The following is a 17,955-nucleotide window of genomic DNA, read 5'->3' on the forward strand; positions in this document are numbered from 1 at the left end:
TTTTGGAAGATTTTGAGGACCACATTTTGAAGTTTTGTGGATGATTTCTTTGAAAGATGCACATTAAACGTTTAAACACATTAAAGTGTGTTCTTTCAAATGACGCTAATTTAACGAAAAGGGACTAATTTCGTTCCAAATTGACCTTCTTCTTCTTCATGTGCCTTGTCCGTTCCGAACGTTGGCAATCAACATGGCTATTCTGACTTTGTTTGCGGCAGATCTGAATAGTTCAGCAGATGACAATCCGAACCATTGCCGCAAGTTTTGGAGCCACGAGTGTCTTCTCCTCCCTGGACCCCTTCTGATTGACCTAGGCAACTTTTTCTTTTTTTTTTATTTGTAGAAAAACCAAGCTTTCCAAATATAAAAAAATGCTTTTGCTGCAGGTAATAGTTAAATAGTTAATTGTAATTTTTTATAAGAAAAAAATTGATATGTTTTTGCAAAATGATATTGCAATATTATAAATCATTTTTATTTATTTTGTTTAATAATGTTGATATATAATCCTTCTTCTTTAATAAGGTATCCGTAGACTTACTGTAAATTCATCATTTTCTATCTTGTATTGTTGCAAAAAAAATTAATTTCGGATAAACAAATAAAATCATTTTTAAACTATTTGACCGACTGCTTTGAAATTGATTATATTTTAAGCACTTCAAGACCCAACATTCCGTGTAATAGAAGGGTTCTAAGTTCATTTTTAAAAAAGTTATTAATATTTATAAAAAAAAACCGAAATTTCTGACTTATTTTGCAACTTTCTAAGCCACAAATAAGAATAAAAACATACGCCATTTTGAAGGTTTGTATATGTCTTAATAGTTTATCACTCTTAGATTTGTTTCAAGTGGTTCACTTTTTGCTGATAGAAAAAACTGAAAATTTACGAGTTTTTGACCTTAATTTGTTAATAGCTAATTATTAGTTGCAGTACACTGGAGATTGGTCTCATGTCTCGAACTCGTGAAGTTTTCGCATATCGAAATAGAATAAAAATAATTAAATATTGCCCATTACTTATAAACTGCTCGGATCTGTGATTTCTAATTTCAATTTATGTATGATTTGAAGTTCAGATTTTCGGCCTTTGAAAACATTTTAATTTTAGATTTGTTTACCAAACAATTACAATCAGTTTATTGCTTTAAAAGTTACTGATTTATGTGTTGTAGTTTTGTATTTAATTAGTGTCGGCGATAATATGTTATCTCAAATGATATTGTTGATATCCTGTTTCCTAGGATAAATTTAAAACGCATGTAACATTGAATATTAAAAAAAGTAATCCCAGTCAATTTACGGGCAATGTTTTAAATATAATAGACATTGTTTAGTATTTTTTCCATATTCTTGAAAAGAAAAAAGGTTCAGCTGATAGGTATATATGACATTGGTTCCTCTGGAGGGCGTTTGGCATTCTTGGGAATAAAGCTGACCATAACCTGTTGCTAATCTTTTGGGATATAGCCCAAAATGAAACTCTCTTGAACAATTTTGCTAGGTGGGGCAAGTAGGGTATCCATTCTCTTTTGTAGTAAAGCTGTAAAGATACCATCTTCCCCAGAAGACTTCTAGGGCTTAAAATATCGATAGTCCATTGGATTCTATTTTTTGTAAAGATTTTTGTAGACTTTTTGATGTTCTGGATAATCTATGTAAATTTATCAAGCTCAGTCTTTACTTCATCTTCAATAAACGGTGCACATGGAAAGTGAGTATTGAAATGACATCTTATGCTTTCCGTAAACTGACCGTTTAGCTTGTTAAACAGTGCAATGCTGTTAGAGCAGTTTTCTGAACTTTTTGAACGGGCACCGTGGGAGATAAATTATTGATTCCTTTTATGTTTTCTTACCTCGGTGTTATATTTTGATATTTTGTAGTCCTTATAATTATCATCACTTTTGGCTGTGTTGCAAGCTCTGCATGCAGTAAGATTTAATTTATCTAATTCCTTGTTCCACCAAAGCACATCTCTATTTATGGTTTTATTCTTAATGGGACAAGCTTCCTCGTAATAGTTTATTATCGTACGATTTAACTAGTGTGAGGCTGTTTCGTCCTCTGCGGGTCCAATCGTATAATTAACTCAGTTAACATCTAGCCTTAATTTATTCTTATGAACACCAGTCAGTCTATTTCGGTATACGACATTCCGTATACGTCTGGACTTGCTCATACTCCGTCTCAACGTACAAACACTGGATTTTCTGATCCCATATTGAGTCCTCATCAGAGACGTGCCAGGATGGAACAAGCTTCCGCGTAACAGTTTATTATCGTACGTGTGAGGCTGTTTCGTCCTCTGAGGTTCCAATCGTATAATTAACTCAGTTAACATCTAGCTTTAATTTATTCTTATGAACACGTCAGTCTATTTACTAGACTGACGTGTTCATAAGAAATGTTCATAAGTTTTTGTATACGTCTGGACTTGCTCATACTCCGTCTCAACGTCCAAATACTAGATTTTCTGATCTCATATTTAAGCCTCATCAGAGACGTGCTAGTTTTGAATTATATTTGTAGTAAAGCAATTAGCAGATTTGCTACTTGGAGGATTTTGATCATTTTTATTGCATTATAAGGACTAATTGACTCAACTTTTCATGCAATATCAAAGCCCTAGGTTAATTTTAACAAAAGTTATAGCAAAGTTTGATTTTCGAAATTGTAGACATATTTTGCAATTTCCGAAAGCAACAAATAATCGGAGTACAGAGTATCAGACTACTAAATATAAGTTAAAACTTAAGACATTACATGCCGTTTCCGATTTATAAATAATTCATAGCATATATTTAGAGTTTATAATCAAGTTTATAATATTAGTAAAATAAATCGATCATTATAGGTAAGGCGAAAAACTTGGTTTCGTTCGGAAAAATATTCCCATGAGATTTTTTTGCACATTCACTTTCATGGGATAGCCCAAAATAAGGTTCAAGAGGTTGCCCAGTTATTAAAAGTTTTTAAATTTTTTAGATCATTCTGAACAAAAGTCTTGTGGTTTTTTTTCATAAACTTTATCGTTTTCGAGTTATAAATAATTTAAAACTGAGAAAAATGAAAATGTGTTTTAATCGGTAATGAAGCGTTTATGGCAGGACGGACGCCCGGGCTACGGCGTGTGTAAGAGAGAGAGAGAAACAAGATCTAGAACAAATTTTTGCTGGTTTAAATTCTCATTGTACAAATGAGCGCCCGTCCTGCCATACGCGCTTCATAATCAAATAAAAAACAATATTTTAATAGGTATTTGTGCACCAAAGCTGCTGTTAAGATTATTGCGCCCGGAGAGCAACATAATCCAGCCAGAGGGGCTCTGACCCGAGCGATGGATGTTGCTCGATGGGCGTAATCATCCGTTAACACCAGTGGTACATACAAGAATTTAGTTTTTACTTTACATAATATTAAAACTAAAATTGAGACGTTTTTACTTTTATTTTACCGCACCTACAAAATATATATGCATTTTTTGTATGTACCATTGGTGGTACCGTATGATTATACCCATTGAGCAACATCCGTACCTCGAGCCAGAGGCGCTTTGGCTCGTTTATGTTGCTCTCTTGGAGTAATCATCTCAATAACACCCTTTGTGCATAAATAACTATTAAACCGATATATTATAGCTCGAAAACGATCAAGTTTACAGAAAAACTACACGAGATCCACTTTGTTCAGAATGATCCAAAAAATAAAAAAAAAATTTTGTCTTGGCCGAAAAAATTTATTGTTAGAATTTGTTTTTGAAAATTTGAACTTTTCGCCTGGGCGACCTGTTGAACCTTATTGTGGGGTATCTCATGAAAGTGATTATGTAAAAAAATCTCATGGGAATATTTTGGTGAAGGAACACGAGCTGTTCGCCTTGTCTATTAACAATTTATTATCAAGAAATATAAATTTACCCGCAAAAACAGTCAACGAAACAGATAAGAGGATACTAAATTACTTAGGACTAACAATAACTGGAAAGAAGAGACAGAACCGTCTTTAGAAGTCTTCAGACAATAATTCAAAGACAATTTAAAATTTTAAAATAAAAAATGAAATTTAAAGGTGTAAAGTGAGTAAATAAAGGATAAAGAAGACTAATTACGGGCATAACAAAAGTCATCGTGAGAAATTATTTTCCATGGAAGTCGTTGTACTGCAGCCAGTTGGCTTATTGTATATCTCCTATTCCTTCATGATATCCATTATGGGGATCCATTCTGGGATCCATACCAGTATGTGTGGGTCTAGTGAATGGGTACCTTATTTTTGTATTGTTACTCGGTAGTCTCCAAAAAGTATTTGTCGCTTGCGAGATAATGCCTAGTAGCCATGCAAGATATGATTGACACATCCAGGTTCTTTCCTAGTTTGTAGCTTAAGTTCCATAAAACAGCCCCAATGTATGCATGTTTTTCTCTGGACTGGTGCATGTCCAGTGAGAAAGCGTGATGACTCTGAGCTGATTTCTTGTTTCTGTTCTCTGAGCTTGTTTTCTGTACTATATCAGCCCTTTTAGTAACATTTTGTCATCTGTTTGTTATGATACCTTCGAATGTAGGCTTGTTCCGGTCCGGCACTCCCACGGCCGACTCAGGACCGAAGTATTTTGTAGCTAATGCTATTCTGGCAAGTCAGCTATTTTATTGCCGTGTATATTCTGGTGACCTGAAACCGATGCAGAAACATACCAGTGTAACACTATTATACATATTCCTCTTGTCATTATGTCGAGTTCCTTTTGGCATTTCCACACTTGCCCTACCTTAGGACTTATAAGAGTCTACTTAGGGCTTATAAGAGCCTACATAGCTGCATGGTTATGTGTGCATATATTGTGCTTCAGTTTGAAAGCCCTCATTTTGCCCGCTTGGGTATACTTTAGGTCTATATCTGTGTACCTATGGACAGAAATCATCGTCCATTCGATATCCCTAAGTTCATTTATGACGTTACTATGTCCTAATATAACTGATACGTTGCTAAGGTTTTCTTACAGTCTATAATATCCCATAATGTACTTATCCATTTAGTAAATATTGTACTATTTATTTCACCGTGATAATCTGCAGTCTGAACGAAAATCTGAAGTATTTGGAACAAAATAACAAACTGGCGTCTGAAATAAAACCTTTTGCTAAAACGGAATGATTCCATCATAACCACCATAAAACTTGCCGTGGATATGTACTATTTCTGTTTTCCATTTATTTACGTAACAAGTACGCTCGTTGTGCTGCGATATGATTTATTTCAATTAAAGCTCTTCGATGATCATCTTTTTTAAATTTAAAGCCCAAATCTTTTAATATTCTACTTAAGGATGTTTTACTTGTAGAAACAATTTCTTTAGCCTATAGCTCATTGATCAATTCACGGGTTACATGTTTCTCAAAAAAAAATATTTATTTTCGGTAAATCAGTAGTTTTTGTTTTTGCACGAGGTCTATTTTTTCCCGGAGAAGATAAAACAGTATTTTTTCTTTTTTTTTGTATATTGTATGCTGTTTTTCTCGCCAATTTAAGTGCACCTGTTATCCTCTAAAACAAAGTTAAAATATTATCAATATTTTTAATTGAAAAAACCAAAAATAAAAAGTTACTAATTATAAATATTTTGTTATGTAATAAAGTGGGCAAATAAATAATATTAATAATATATATGCTTGTCATCATTAAAGCTTTATAATTAATAGTACACATTTGAAAATTGTTCTTTTTTACTCTTGTCTAATTCAAAGTACTCGATTAAACTTAAAACGATTTCTTGTGCTTGTGCGGTAAGAGTTTTTCCAGGCATAATCTAAAAAAAATCAATAAAATATTTTCTTTTTGGCATTTCTTTCACCTTTGCGGAAACTTAAACAAAACCAGAGATTAACTTTGTAAATTAATTACAAAATAAAATACACTTATAGTTCAGTCGTCAGAGAGTTGACCCCTAAAATTCATACGAACAAGCTGAATTTTACAGAGAATATTAATTTTGGGTCCCCAAAAAAGATGCAAAAATGTTTACCACTTTTACCCCCGGGCTTCCCCCTAAAACCCCTTCCCGCAGGGGGATAAAAACGCAAATAAATCCATGTACCAAGAATCTGTACACCGTAGAAAGAAATGTTTCAAATAAAAAATGTAGCTGAGATAATTTTAAACAAAAATGTTTATTAGCATTTTTTGTGTCGAATGAACCATTTTCTTAGAAACAACGCTTATAGTTACCGTCGATTTTGCATGTCAGTTACGCGCGCGAAATCAATGTTCAGTAAAATTTGTATCAGCTGGACGGTAAAAATTCGATATCTTTTGATCCAAACGTTCCTATCGACAAAAATCAAAATACGTTTTAAAGGAAAAAGAGTGAGGCTTTCGTATGTAGTTTTTGTATTTTGATGAAAATCAACTCAGTTTTTATAAAGATGTTAAATAAATTAGAGTGCCGCGATTTTTGCCATTTTTTACGGTTCTCATGAGATCAATAAAATTGATTACTTTCATTGACCAGTTGTAGTAAAATTTCCATTTTTAGAGATCATTCTTCAAAACCTATTACGTAAAATTTTAATTTTGAGTTGTGGTAACGAATATGAGGCATTTGAAATATGAATAAAAAACGCAGAATTTAATGAATTTAATTTAAGAAGACGGTTTTGGATATAGTTTATTGCAGATGTTTTGTTCTTTTGAAAATTTTACTAGGGTAATTGAAAAAAAAAGTTTTATATGCTTTAGTTCGTTTGTTGTGTGAAAGTTTAAATCCAACGTTTTTTAAGCATATTTCAAATGTCACATATTTGTTGCCTAAAACGCAAAACTAAAATTTCATGCTATACGTTATAAAGGTTAGGCACTAGTAATCGAGACTTCATAGTGGCCAGCCAATGAAAGGTATAGATTGTAAGATTGTATTGATCTCGTGAGAATCATAAAAAATGGCAAAAATCGCGCCACGTTTATTTATTTAACACCTGTATAAAGTCTGAGTTTATTTGCGGCAAAATATAAAAACTGCATGCGAAAGCTGAACTCTTTACCTTTCAAACACATCTTGATTTTTGTCGATAGGTCACTTGAATCAAAAGATCTCGAATTTTTACCGTCGCGCTGATACTAATTTTATTGGACATTGATTTTCTCGTGCATAACTAACATGCAAAATCGACGGTCTCTTCAACCGTTGTTTCCAAGAGAACGGTCCATTCTACACAAAAAAGGCTTACAAACATTTTTGTTTAAAATTATCAGGCACATTTTTTATTTGAAACATTTTTTTCTACGGTGTACAAATTTTTGGTAAATCGATTTTTTTCCGTTTTTACCCCCTTGCGAGGGGGGTTTTAGGGGGAATCTCGGGGGTAAAAGTGTTAAAGTTTTTTGTATCTTTTTTGGGGTCCCAAAATTAATATTCTTAGCAAAATTTAGCTTGTTCGTACATTTTCTCGTATAATAACAGGTATCTTTACTTAATTACAGGTGCTAGCTGGTTTGTCTTTAGTTTCATGCGTAGAAGACAACGATGCTAAAATATATGTGTTTTATCTCGCCAGGTATTAATGACGCGCGCGTAAAGAATCATGTACTCAACTGTATATTATCTATATTACTGTATACCGCAATACCACTGTAAATATAATTTTGGGCCTATGCAAAACATTATAACGAGCGATAAGGAGTATTCACTTCAAAAATATATATTTTTAGGTTTTCTATTTTAGAAACTATCGTTTTGCGGGGAAATTATATTGTATTTATTAAAATCAGCATCCCCACCAACATAAATTTATAATATTTATAATTTTTTAGGTCAGTAAAATAGTTAATAGTCGAGATTTGAACGACGAGTTGCCTTTAGAATTAGCATTGAGGTCTCGAAACGAGAGTATAGCAACTACCTTAGTACAACACAATGCTGACGTCAATATACTCGACGGCAATGGAGAAACTTTACTACACAAGGCGATCAAAAAGGAGGATTTCTTTTCGGCGCAATTTTTGTTAGAACAGACTAATTGTGATGCCACTTTGGTAACCAGGTACGAAAATAAATGCACACTTATTATTATGTATTGTTTGATGAATAATGTAGACGTAGGACGGATAAAATTCGCAATGATCTATTTATGTTTCTTCATAATCATAATTAAATATAGCCTTTGTTAATCCTGTATAAATATACGATAGAATAGATTTAGTTCGAGATTTTTGCGCTGATATTTTAATTGACTGTATGTTAAATTTCATTTGTTTATTTTTTAGTTATGAATTTGTTAATCGGTATAGAAAAAAATACCATACAGGGATGGAAAACTTTTGCACCATAATTAAATGGGCTAAAAACGAAAATGATATCAGAAAATGTCTAGTTTCAGACACAGAATATCGTATTCTGCGGCAATACAAACTGCAAATTGCATCACAGATGTGAAGATACTATTAACCTATCTCCATCTTACACAAGGTGCGCTAACTAGCTGCACCTCGGTAGTTGACTCTATGTACGCTACCTACTCAGTTCTGTTCCTAATCTTGATGAGATAATATCAACTCGGTTTTACTTTCGAAAATTTATTCTGGTTTGTGTAATGTGACTTACTATGTTGATATTATTATAATTTTGTTTACATAATCTCGCGAAAGGGACCTGACTCTTTTTGTTTTATATGTGGCCAATATACATTGTTAAAACAACTCAATATAACAGACTTGAAGTGAAGAAAGTGCATTTTGTATACTTTGAACTAAAACTTCGAAACATTTATTCCCTAGCTACTCATGGAAACAGTTTGGAACCAACAGTAAAAATAAAAGAAAAAATGGACGTTCAGGAGGTCGGTAAAAGCACCGCTGAAAATACATCTTCAAAGTAGGAGAAGAACAGATCCTGGAATACCCTCAAAATTAGCTCAAGCGCAAAAGGAGGTGACTAAATAGGTGACTCGGAAGTAATTAGAGCGGCGTTTGAAATCAGGAACACTCTATGAGAAAGCTCTAGAAGAAGTACTACAAGCAAGAAAACCTCTGAAAGCACCATTGAAAGTGCGCAGATGAAAAGATGAAACGATCCCGAACCGAGGAGATGAATTACAAAGCCGCAACTATTGGAATCAAGGTAGAAATAATCTACCCTGCGTGCCCAGGACAGCTAATAGATAATGATAAGAGGCTGCTGAAAACCATCCTACAAGCCGTCTAGGGTCTACCCGAAGACGAGCCAGAAATTAAATTCTACGGCTGCTCTCATCGGCCGGGATGGATTCAGGTAACATGTGTTGACAACACAAGCTCCAAATGGCTAATTTAGACGATTAAAAAACTCAACCAAGAAAAGGAGCAAAATTTAAGACGATCAAAGGAATTGATTTGCCCAAAAGTTGAAAAGTTGAAAAAATTCTGAACAGACTAAGAAAGACGAATCGTGACCTGAGGACGCAGACTATAAAGTACTTCGCTGCGAGAAATCTGGTCAGGAAAATTAGAGCAGAGAAATTAGCAAATCTTCTTCTTCTAGTGCCATCTCCACTAATGAAGGTTGGCTATAACCATTGCAAATTCGTCTCTATCTTCTGCTTTTCTTAAAAGCGTCTGTGTGTTTAACCCGGTCCAGTTGCGAATGTTTTTTAGCCAGGATATTTGTCGTCTACCAGGACCTCTTTTTCCTTCGATTGTACCCTTCATAATCAGCTGCAACAACTCGTACTTATCATTTCTAAGCATGTGTCCCAAATATGCTCTCTTTCGCCTTTTAATGGTGGTCAAAAGTTCTCTGTCTCTTCCCATTCTGTGCAACATCATTTCATTCGTAATATGATCGGTCCATGGTATCTTCAAAATTCTCCTAAAAAGCCACATTCAAAAGCTCCCAGTTTTCTCATAAAGCCAACATTAACAGTTCAGGCTTCGACACCATAAAGAAGATTAGAGTGGATATAACATTTTACCATCCGATATCGGATTTGCAGATTGAGTCTTTGGTTACTCAGAAATTTCCTCATCTTCAAAAAGGCAGCTCTTGATTGCTCTATTCTTGAGCGAATTTCTGATTTCGGATTCAGATCTTCCGCAATCCAGACTCCTAAGTATTTCATTTTGTCCACTTGCTCAATATCTTTATTTTTTATCTGGATCCTTGTAATGACTTTGCCCCTCAAATTGTTCCCCAATATCACAAATTGTGTTTAGTAACGTCTGCAGGTCTGTCTCACTTTCAGCGATAATGACTGTATCGTCAGCATAACGGATGTTATTTATATTTTCACCATTTATCGTGTTCCCTTCTTTACAGTTTTCAAGTGTTTGCGTAAATAACTCTTCGGAATATATATTAAATAGTAATGGTGAAAGTACACAGCCCTGTCTCACTCCTCTATTTTTCTGTCGCGCATCCGTGCTATTTCCATCTGTTACCACAGCCTGTTGGTTCCAATAGAGATTTCTCACTATGTTAATGTCATTTTTGTCGAGTCCTTTTCTCTTTAGACATTCCATGAGAATGTTATCTTTAACTTTGTCGAAAGCTTTCTCATAGTCTATAAACGCAACGAAAAGATCTTTTTGTTGGTCTCGACATTTTTGGGCAAGAGAATTAGCAAATAAATACCCCTTTTCGAGACACTTTAATACAAGTATCTAACAACTGCTTTTGATAATTTTGGTGATAACGATAAGTAATAAACAACAAATGCACACAGTTTTTCTGAAATGGCATAGAAAATCATTTAACATGAGAGTTTGTAAAGTTATTTTTGTTAATTTGTTGCTTAATTATTGCATCAGTACCTTTTAAAGTCGACTTTGTGAAAATTATACCATCATAAAAAATTTCTAATAATAGAGACAATATCAGATATTATATTCAGCTATAAACTTTCAAGAAGTTTCACTTGTTATTGCAAAATTGAAGTTGTTTATCCCAGAAAACATATATCTAAAACGTTATTATGCGTAAACTATTAGGTCTACTTGAATTCTGAAAGCACCTTATTGAAGAGAAAGGCCTATTTTATCAAATTAAATTATTTAACAATTAACAAATTTTCAACGAAAATTCCATGTTTTCTCTTTAATTTGGTATACCTCGTTGCATAGATTATAAAAATTTAATTAGTTAATTTGTGAATTTGTGAAAATAAACACTCTGTTTTGTGTAAAACTAGAGGTCGCTGGTTAAATTAATTAGAATAATATCGAAGAAAAAAATGCAATATTTTGACCATAAATAAATTAGCGAAAATAGCAAATATTAATTATTGTGAATAAAGTACGATAATTAGCTGGCTTTAACTCATTACTTTTATCTATACAAAGAAAAGACTTACCTGTGAAACATTGGTGTATTAATCGTAGCCAGTGGCCGAGGCACAAAAAGGACGAAACCGATCAACTGGATGCGTTTCGTTCACTGTCTCAATAGGAAGTGTTCAACACACTGGTGGTTCTCTGACTGTTCTTATTCTTAGGTGGTCTATGGGGCAAGTGCTCCCCCATAAATCAGCGCTATTGTATGGCGCTTTTGAATGGCGATAATCTAACTTAATGGTTACTGAAATATAATACTTTACAGCGGTTTGTGTGTGCTGGCGATATAATTTCCAAAAATAACAAATGAAGTCAAATTCTCTGAACTTAAAAACAGACATGTATTTAAGCCAGTTTAACAATGATATTTTACTGAATAGCAGAAAATAATATCTTTTAAAGTAAATAATTAGTTAGAACAATTAAATAAGACCATATTATAGTACAGTAAAAGAAAAATATTAAATGTAAAATATGAAAATAAAGATTAAATACTTTCCCAAACACATTTATTTTCCCAAATTTTACTTTTTTCTTAATAGTTGAAAAGGTTATAAAAAATGATAGGTAACTTAAATATTTATGTATTTGAAAAAGTGTCTACGAGGACTTGTTGATAGGAACTAAACTCAGTTGCTATCAACAAGTCCTCGTAGACACTTTGTCTCAGGACCAGCAACCTCATGTAGAGTCTTACGTTGCCATGTCATCAATTCCACTTGTAACTTTAACATCATAATATATACGATCGAATAATGTAACCTAAGTTTAAATTAATAACATTTAACGGGTTTTTACCCAAATATTCAGTGGCTCAAAACATGTACACCTAGACACACTGATGATGGAATATAGATTTCGAAAACGTTTTGTGACTGTGATGTAGCCCGATTGGTTGTTTTAATTATGTACCTTTTGTAAAGGATTTTAAATAAATTTTTTGTGATACATGGTATACAGCCAGCTACAGGGACTTAGTTTCCTTATGGATGAAGAATGTAAATATTATTAAACAAAAATATGAGCACTAGGAACGTTTCAAAATGCGTTTAATAAGCATTTAAATAAAAATGTTTAGGTAAAATTAAAACCAGTTTCGTTAAAATCGTTTTTATCGTTTCCTGTAAAATTATCTTTTTGGTTTTTACTGAGTTATCATTTTGGGGTATTCAATTGTTGTATTATTTTAAAGTGAAATTTTATTTGCCGAACACATAAATTCACACAATTTAAATGTAGTGCCGATCTGAACAAGTTCCACTAACTAACATTGTCATAACATACATTGTCAAAACGGTATTCAGGTACCATTTCATCCAAAAATTATAAGAAAATAGTCATAAAATTAAAATTTGCTGAAAATCTGTATCAATCTGACAGCTAGTGTTTTGAAGGTTTTGACAGTATTGCCAAGTTTATGCGCTAATCTACCAAAGGACAATTATAATTTTTTTTTCTATTGCCAACTGCAACTAATATCGAAAGAATCAAATATTCATTCGTTCGTGTTTTATATGAATTTAAAAAAAAATACCAGATTCCATAAAATAATATAATAAAAAGTACTCATAACATCTCAAACATATTTGGGGCATAAAACATATACATAATTAGGATATGGCAATACCGCAAACGCAAATTTGACGTTTCAATTGTAGCTAACTTAACTGGAACTTTCTACATACTTCTGCCAGTGTTCAAGTCTAAATTCGAATTGGTGTTGTGGTATAATTTCGTTTATGGGAACAACTTGCTCGATTTTATGTAATAGTAGCCTTTCGACATTATTGGTAGTAGGTTTATATATGCGTTGCGGGCTTACCAGGTTTCGGATCATACCAACTTGAGCAAATTTCCATTGTATTGGAAAGCATCGAAGACATAGTATGCTGTTGTATATTATGGTTAATAACACCACTGCTTTTCTCGGTAGCTTCTGAAGTAATTCTCCTGTTATTAAATCATGGCCAGGAGCTTTCTTTGGATTTAGCATTTTTATTTGTTGCCGAACCTCTGTCGGAGTAAATGTTATCAGAGGAAGAGCTGGTTGACATGGAGTTTCGAGATACATTCTTATATCATCATCTTTATCGTTATTAGTATCTGGTGCTGCGAATACAGTTGCAAGATGCTCTGCGAATACTGTTGTTTTTTCTGCGTTAGTGCGTTCCCAGCTCATATCTGTTTTTCTTAAAGGTGAATTTGTTATTGTCGGTCGTTTAAATTTTTTTGTAGCTTTCAATATAGAGTGGTCTTCATGTGAGAGGTTCGAAACATAAAATTGAAAACAGACGTGTTTTTCTTCATGTAATGCTCTATTTAGTCTATGACTTATCCTGTTAAGGTATGTTTTATTTAGTGGATTTCTCGTTTGTTACCATATGCGTCGAGCTCTTCTTTTTTCTTCTACAAGGTCTCTTATATGGAGGGGATATTATGGTTTTCTTGCACACTTCTTTGGTGCTGTGGTGTTGCTTTACATCCTGTTGTTTGTAAAACTGTTGTTAAATAGTCTAATCTTTGTATTTACAGAATTTTGGAAAACATACCAGTTTGTTTCTTTAGTCGTGAGTTTAGGTGGTGGTGTTCTCCATATTATGTGTGTACTTAAAGGTATTATTATTGTGCTGTGATCTCATGTTAAATCGAAGTTTGACTCTATTGCACTACGGATGTCAGCTATTCCTTTTATTACAGCAAAATCTACCAAATCTGGGATTTTGTTGGAGTCCGTAGGCCAGTATGTGGGTTCTTCCGTTCATAAATATCTTATTATCTTACTATATGTTATTTTGTTGGATATTCATTAATACTCGATCTTTAGGCGTGATTAATATGTAACACTATGTGGTGTGTTTGGCATTCCAGTCTCCTGCTACTATGAATTTGGATCCAAGAGTTTGTATGAAATCATGATACTCTTCGCTTGAAATGGGATGTCTAGGTGGGCTGTAGACTGATGATACACTGAGAGAGCTGTTTGTTTCGATTTTAATGATTGCTGCTTGGATTTTTTCCGTAATATAAGGTTGGACTGCTGTTTAATTTTTGATTTAATAATAACGGCAGAGCCTGCATGTGCTCCTCCGTCTGGATGGTTTGCATAATACAAAGTATAGTGAGGTATCTTAATAACCGTTCTTTGTGTGGCATGGCTTTTAGATATATGGTTTGAAATGCCATTAGCATTCCACGGCGCAATTCGTAATGACTTGAAAGCTATTTTGTTAATGACCGTAGTTAACATGGTTAAAATCATGCTATTTTGGTTTCAGAGTTAAGAAAACATATTTTTGAATTTGTTTATGAAATATGATAGTTTTACTGCTAAATCATTGTTGTTGCAATCATTGCAATAGAAATGTGCAATCAATATATGGGCAAATCCCCATTATTTTTCATTTTCAAAAAAAAAACTGTAAGAGTTTTAAAATAACGCCACAACTTTTAAACGGGTTTTATTACTTATATTATTACTTGATAATGAGGGAAAACCGCGCGTGATAAAATTTAACGAAACTCCGAATTCTGTAGAAAAAAATGTATAAATTTATTGCAAAAAAAATTCTCGATTTTCTGAAATACACTCATGGACAAAAATATCGAATATTTTGGAATTTTCCAATTTTTTTTGTAGTCACTATTATTTCACAATAATTTAGATAGGGTTATTCGAAAAGGAACCAAGCGCCTATTTAGTAATTTGGAGAAAATTACGTCAGAAGTTTAGTCTAAATTATAAATCGGTCTTCAAACTTTACGAAAATTCATATATTCCATAGCATTCTACGTTATTTTGTTATTCTATCTTGACATTTTGAAGAGAATAAGATTATGAAAAGGGTGAATTTTTTATAATTTTGGCGCTTGGTTCTGTTTCAAAATTAGAAGTAAATAAAACATGGATCCTTTTACAAGGTTTATTGAACCAAAATTAGGATATTATAAGAACCAAAACTAGGATATTATATTAAAAAATAAGAACCTAGGATATTATAAAATAATATAGGGGCTAAATATCGTCTTCAATCTCAAAATCAATATCTTTGCCGAAGCCGTCCACATCATCTTCGAACGTTATTGACTGTAAATTTTCATAGACGCTTCTAACATCTGAAGGTATAAGGGTAGTAAACTTTTAATATCAGCTAGTTTCTTATCTGAAATAGCTTTGCCTGTCGGATAGAGTGTGTTAAACTTTGAAGCAAAAGATGATTTCGATGCCTGTCTTCCTCTCGGTCTCTTTTTGATAGCTTCTCTGTATAATCTTCATTTTCCTCGTGGGTTTACTTCAAGAATATTGAAAAAGGATAGTCCTTGCTGATTTTTATTTCTCTAGCTTTCAGCCAATTAACTTTTTCTCCATTTATGTCACTTTTTCGGTTGATTATCATTTTTTCTAACTCCTTAGTACTTAAAAAATCGTTTTTGTCCATTTGGTGTACTTTACATTTTTTGGAGCTGTTTTTAATAATCTGTTTAAATTCGTTTAAGGTATAGACCCTGAACTGATATTTTAATCCTCGTTCTATTTAGCCAAAGGCAGTATCATTTGGCAGGAAACTGTGGCCCGGAATAAGATATTTAAAACGGATTTCTTTTAATGACTTGTGAGATTCTAGAACGGTTTTAAGCATTAGAACAATTTTAATATTCCTGTTTTGTCCACCACATGAGTCTGACCAGAGTATTAACTTTTCCACTTCTGAAGCCATATAAATATCAATAAACTTTTTAAGACAGGATCCGACTTCTTGCGCCCCTCTTCCGGCATCTCCCTCTTTCCATAAGAAAAAGTAAGGTGTTCTTGTAGACCCGGTATGTATTCCTTCATTATAAACAGATAATTGTATTTTGTAATAGACTATATTGGTAGGTATTTTGGGCAAACTAAAAACCTTCTCCATATCGTAAATAATTACCTCCAATTGTCGTTCTTTATTTGCATTTTCCATATCCATTTTCATCACTTGTCTGGCAGTTTTCGCTATACTTAAATGCTTCTGATGTAAATCAGTGTATTGCTTTCTTGCTTCATTACTTTCTGCATTTTTCATTTTACTGGTTAGCTCGTCACATGTGCTGCATGTGTCTTTAATTGGAGGCTTTCTTTTTAAATTGAAATTTTGATAAAATACTTTTTTATAAGTTGAAAACGATACTTTTGGATTCAAGTCATCTAACCCATATAAGCTGTACATTTTATTTAGTGTTAAATCTGGGGCTAAATACTTGGATTCGGATTTGTTTCGCGAATAATGGGAAACGTAAATCGGGAATTGAGCAATGTGTGCCATTATTTTGCTTACAGTTTCTTGAGCTAAAGGCTTACTGACAGAAGCACCTGATTTTCCTCGTTCGTCTTTCATGTTTCCTGTAACAATATTCTTTAATGTTGTATCAACCCTTTTAGTAGATATCTGAAAAGTTTTAATGTACATATTTCTACACACGATTATATTATTCAGTTGATACATGCGAGTCATATTTCTTTTATTGCTCTCCTTGTTTCGTTTTCTTTTTACACTTTGTTGTTTGACCTTTGCAGATATGAAACCTGTTTGGAGGTTATATGATTGTAATCGCCAAAACTTTGAAAATAGGTTCTCTCGATCAGCGGCAAATATTTTTTCATTGCATTTTAGTGGACAATTGCACTGGAAGTCGGTGAATGGTTTAGGCTCAACAAGTTTGCCTTTTACTGTGTAGTACTTTTTATTTGAATCCTTAAGCTTTTTTCTGGTTTGAAACGATTGACCAGGATATTTTGTTTTTCTACCCTTTTTTGTTCGGCCTTTAAAGTTAGCTCTTTCTTCGAGCAGTAACTCTTGGTTTCTTTGTAAGTTTTCCTCAATTGAATGATCCTGTATACCATGAGTTACTGTGCCCTCGTCTGAAGTATAATCCTCCGGATGAAATTCACTTCCAGAATCTTGAAACTTGATATTGATATTGTTCGAGTTTCCATCGTCTTCGAGTTCATTCTAAAATTTAGTAACATTATAGTAACACACTGTTTCTTATTTTCAACCAAATTTTAAGACTCACCGAAATAATCTCAAATTCTGACACAGCAACATGACAATCCTTTGACTGACCCGGATTGGAATTTGGGTTACTTGTATTTTGGATAAGCTAAAAACATAATACCTTTTAATAAGTAAACATAAACCTGATATGAGTGAGAAAAAAATGTATTCACTTGACACAACAAAAGCTGTCAAACTTACCGTAAGAATATTGTTGTTAACTTGTGGAGTCATATCCATATTGTTATTAATTATTATGTTATCGAAGAGCTTCTATCTGGATTAACAATGATGAAATTATCTGTGATGTTTTCGACCAGCTCGCTTCCATCTGGATCACCGGTGATAAAACTGTCGAAGCTGGTTACAGTTTGTGAGCATTCCCCGACATTAAGCATAATCTAAAATTTAAGATTGTTTAAAATTCAAGATAATAATGTTGCCTTTTAAGTTGATTGTAAGTAACAACCAGTAGAAAATAAGGGAATATATAAAATTCAGTTTAATAAATATATTTACGTTACACTAACCCTGTTATCCCAGGAATATCTACTTTGAAATTAACCAAATCTCATAATTTTTTGTCGCTTGGTTCCTTTTAAAAACATATTATTCTTTT

At 33.1% G+C, this 17,955-nt stretch overlaps 1 protein-coding gene across 2 annotated transcripts in view; it reads left to right on the forward strand.

Annotated features, from left to right (window-relative positions):
- Positions 1-17,955, forward strand: part of LOC140441362 (rabankyrin-5) — a 456,167-nt gene that overhangs the window by 65,901 nt on the left and 372,311 nt on the right. For both annotated transcript variants that reach the window (XM_072532038.1, XM_072532039.1), the window contains one exon: positions 7,816-8,045. In XM_072532038.1, coding sequence (XP_072388139.1) covers positions 7,816-8,045 — 230 coding nt within the window. The remainder of the gene's footprint in view (positions 1-7,815; positions 8,046-17,955) is intronic.

Source organism: Diabrotica undecimpunctata, chromosome 5 (genome assembly GCF_040954645.1).
Source record: "Diabrotica undecimpunctata isolate CICGRU chromosome 5, icDiaUnde3, whole genome shotgun sequence".
NCBI lineage: Eukaryota > Metazoa > Arthropoda > Insecta > Coleoptera > Chrysomelidae > Diabrotica > Diabrotica undecimpunctata.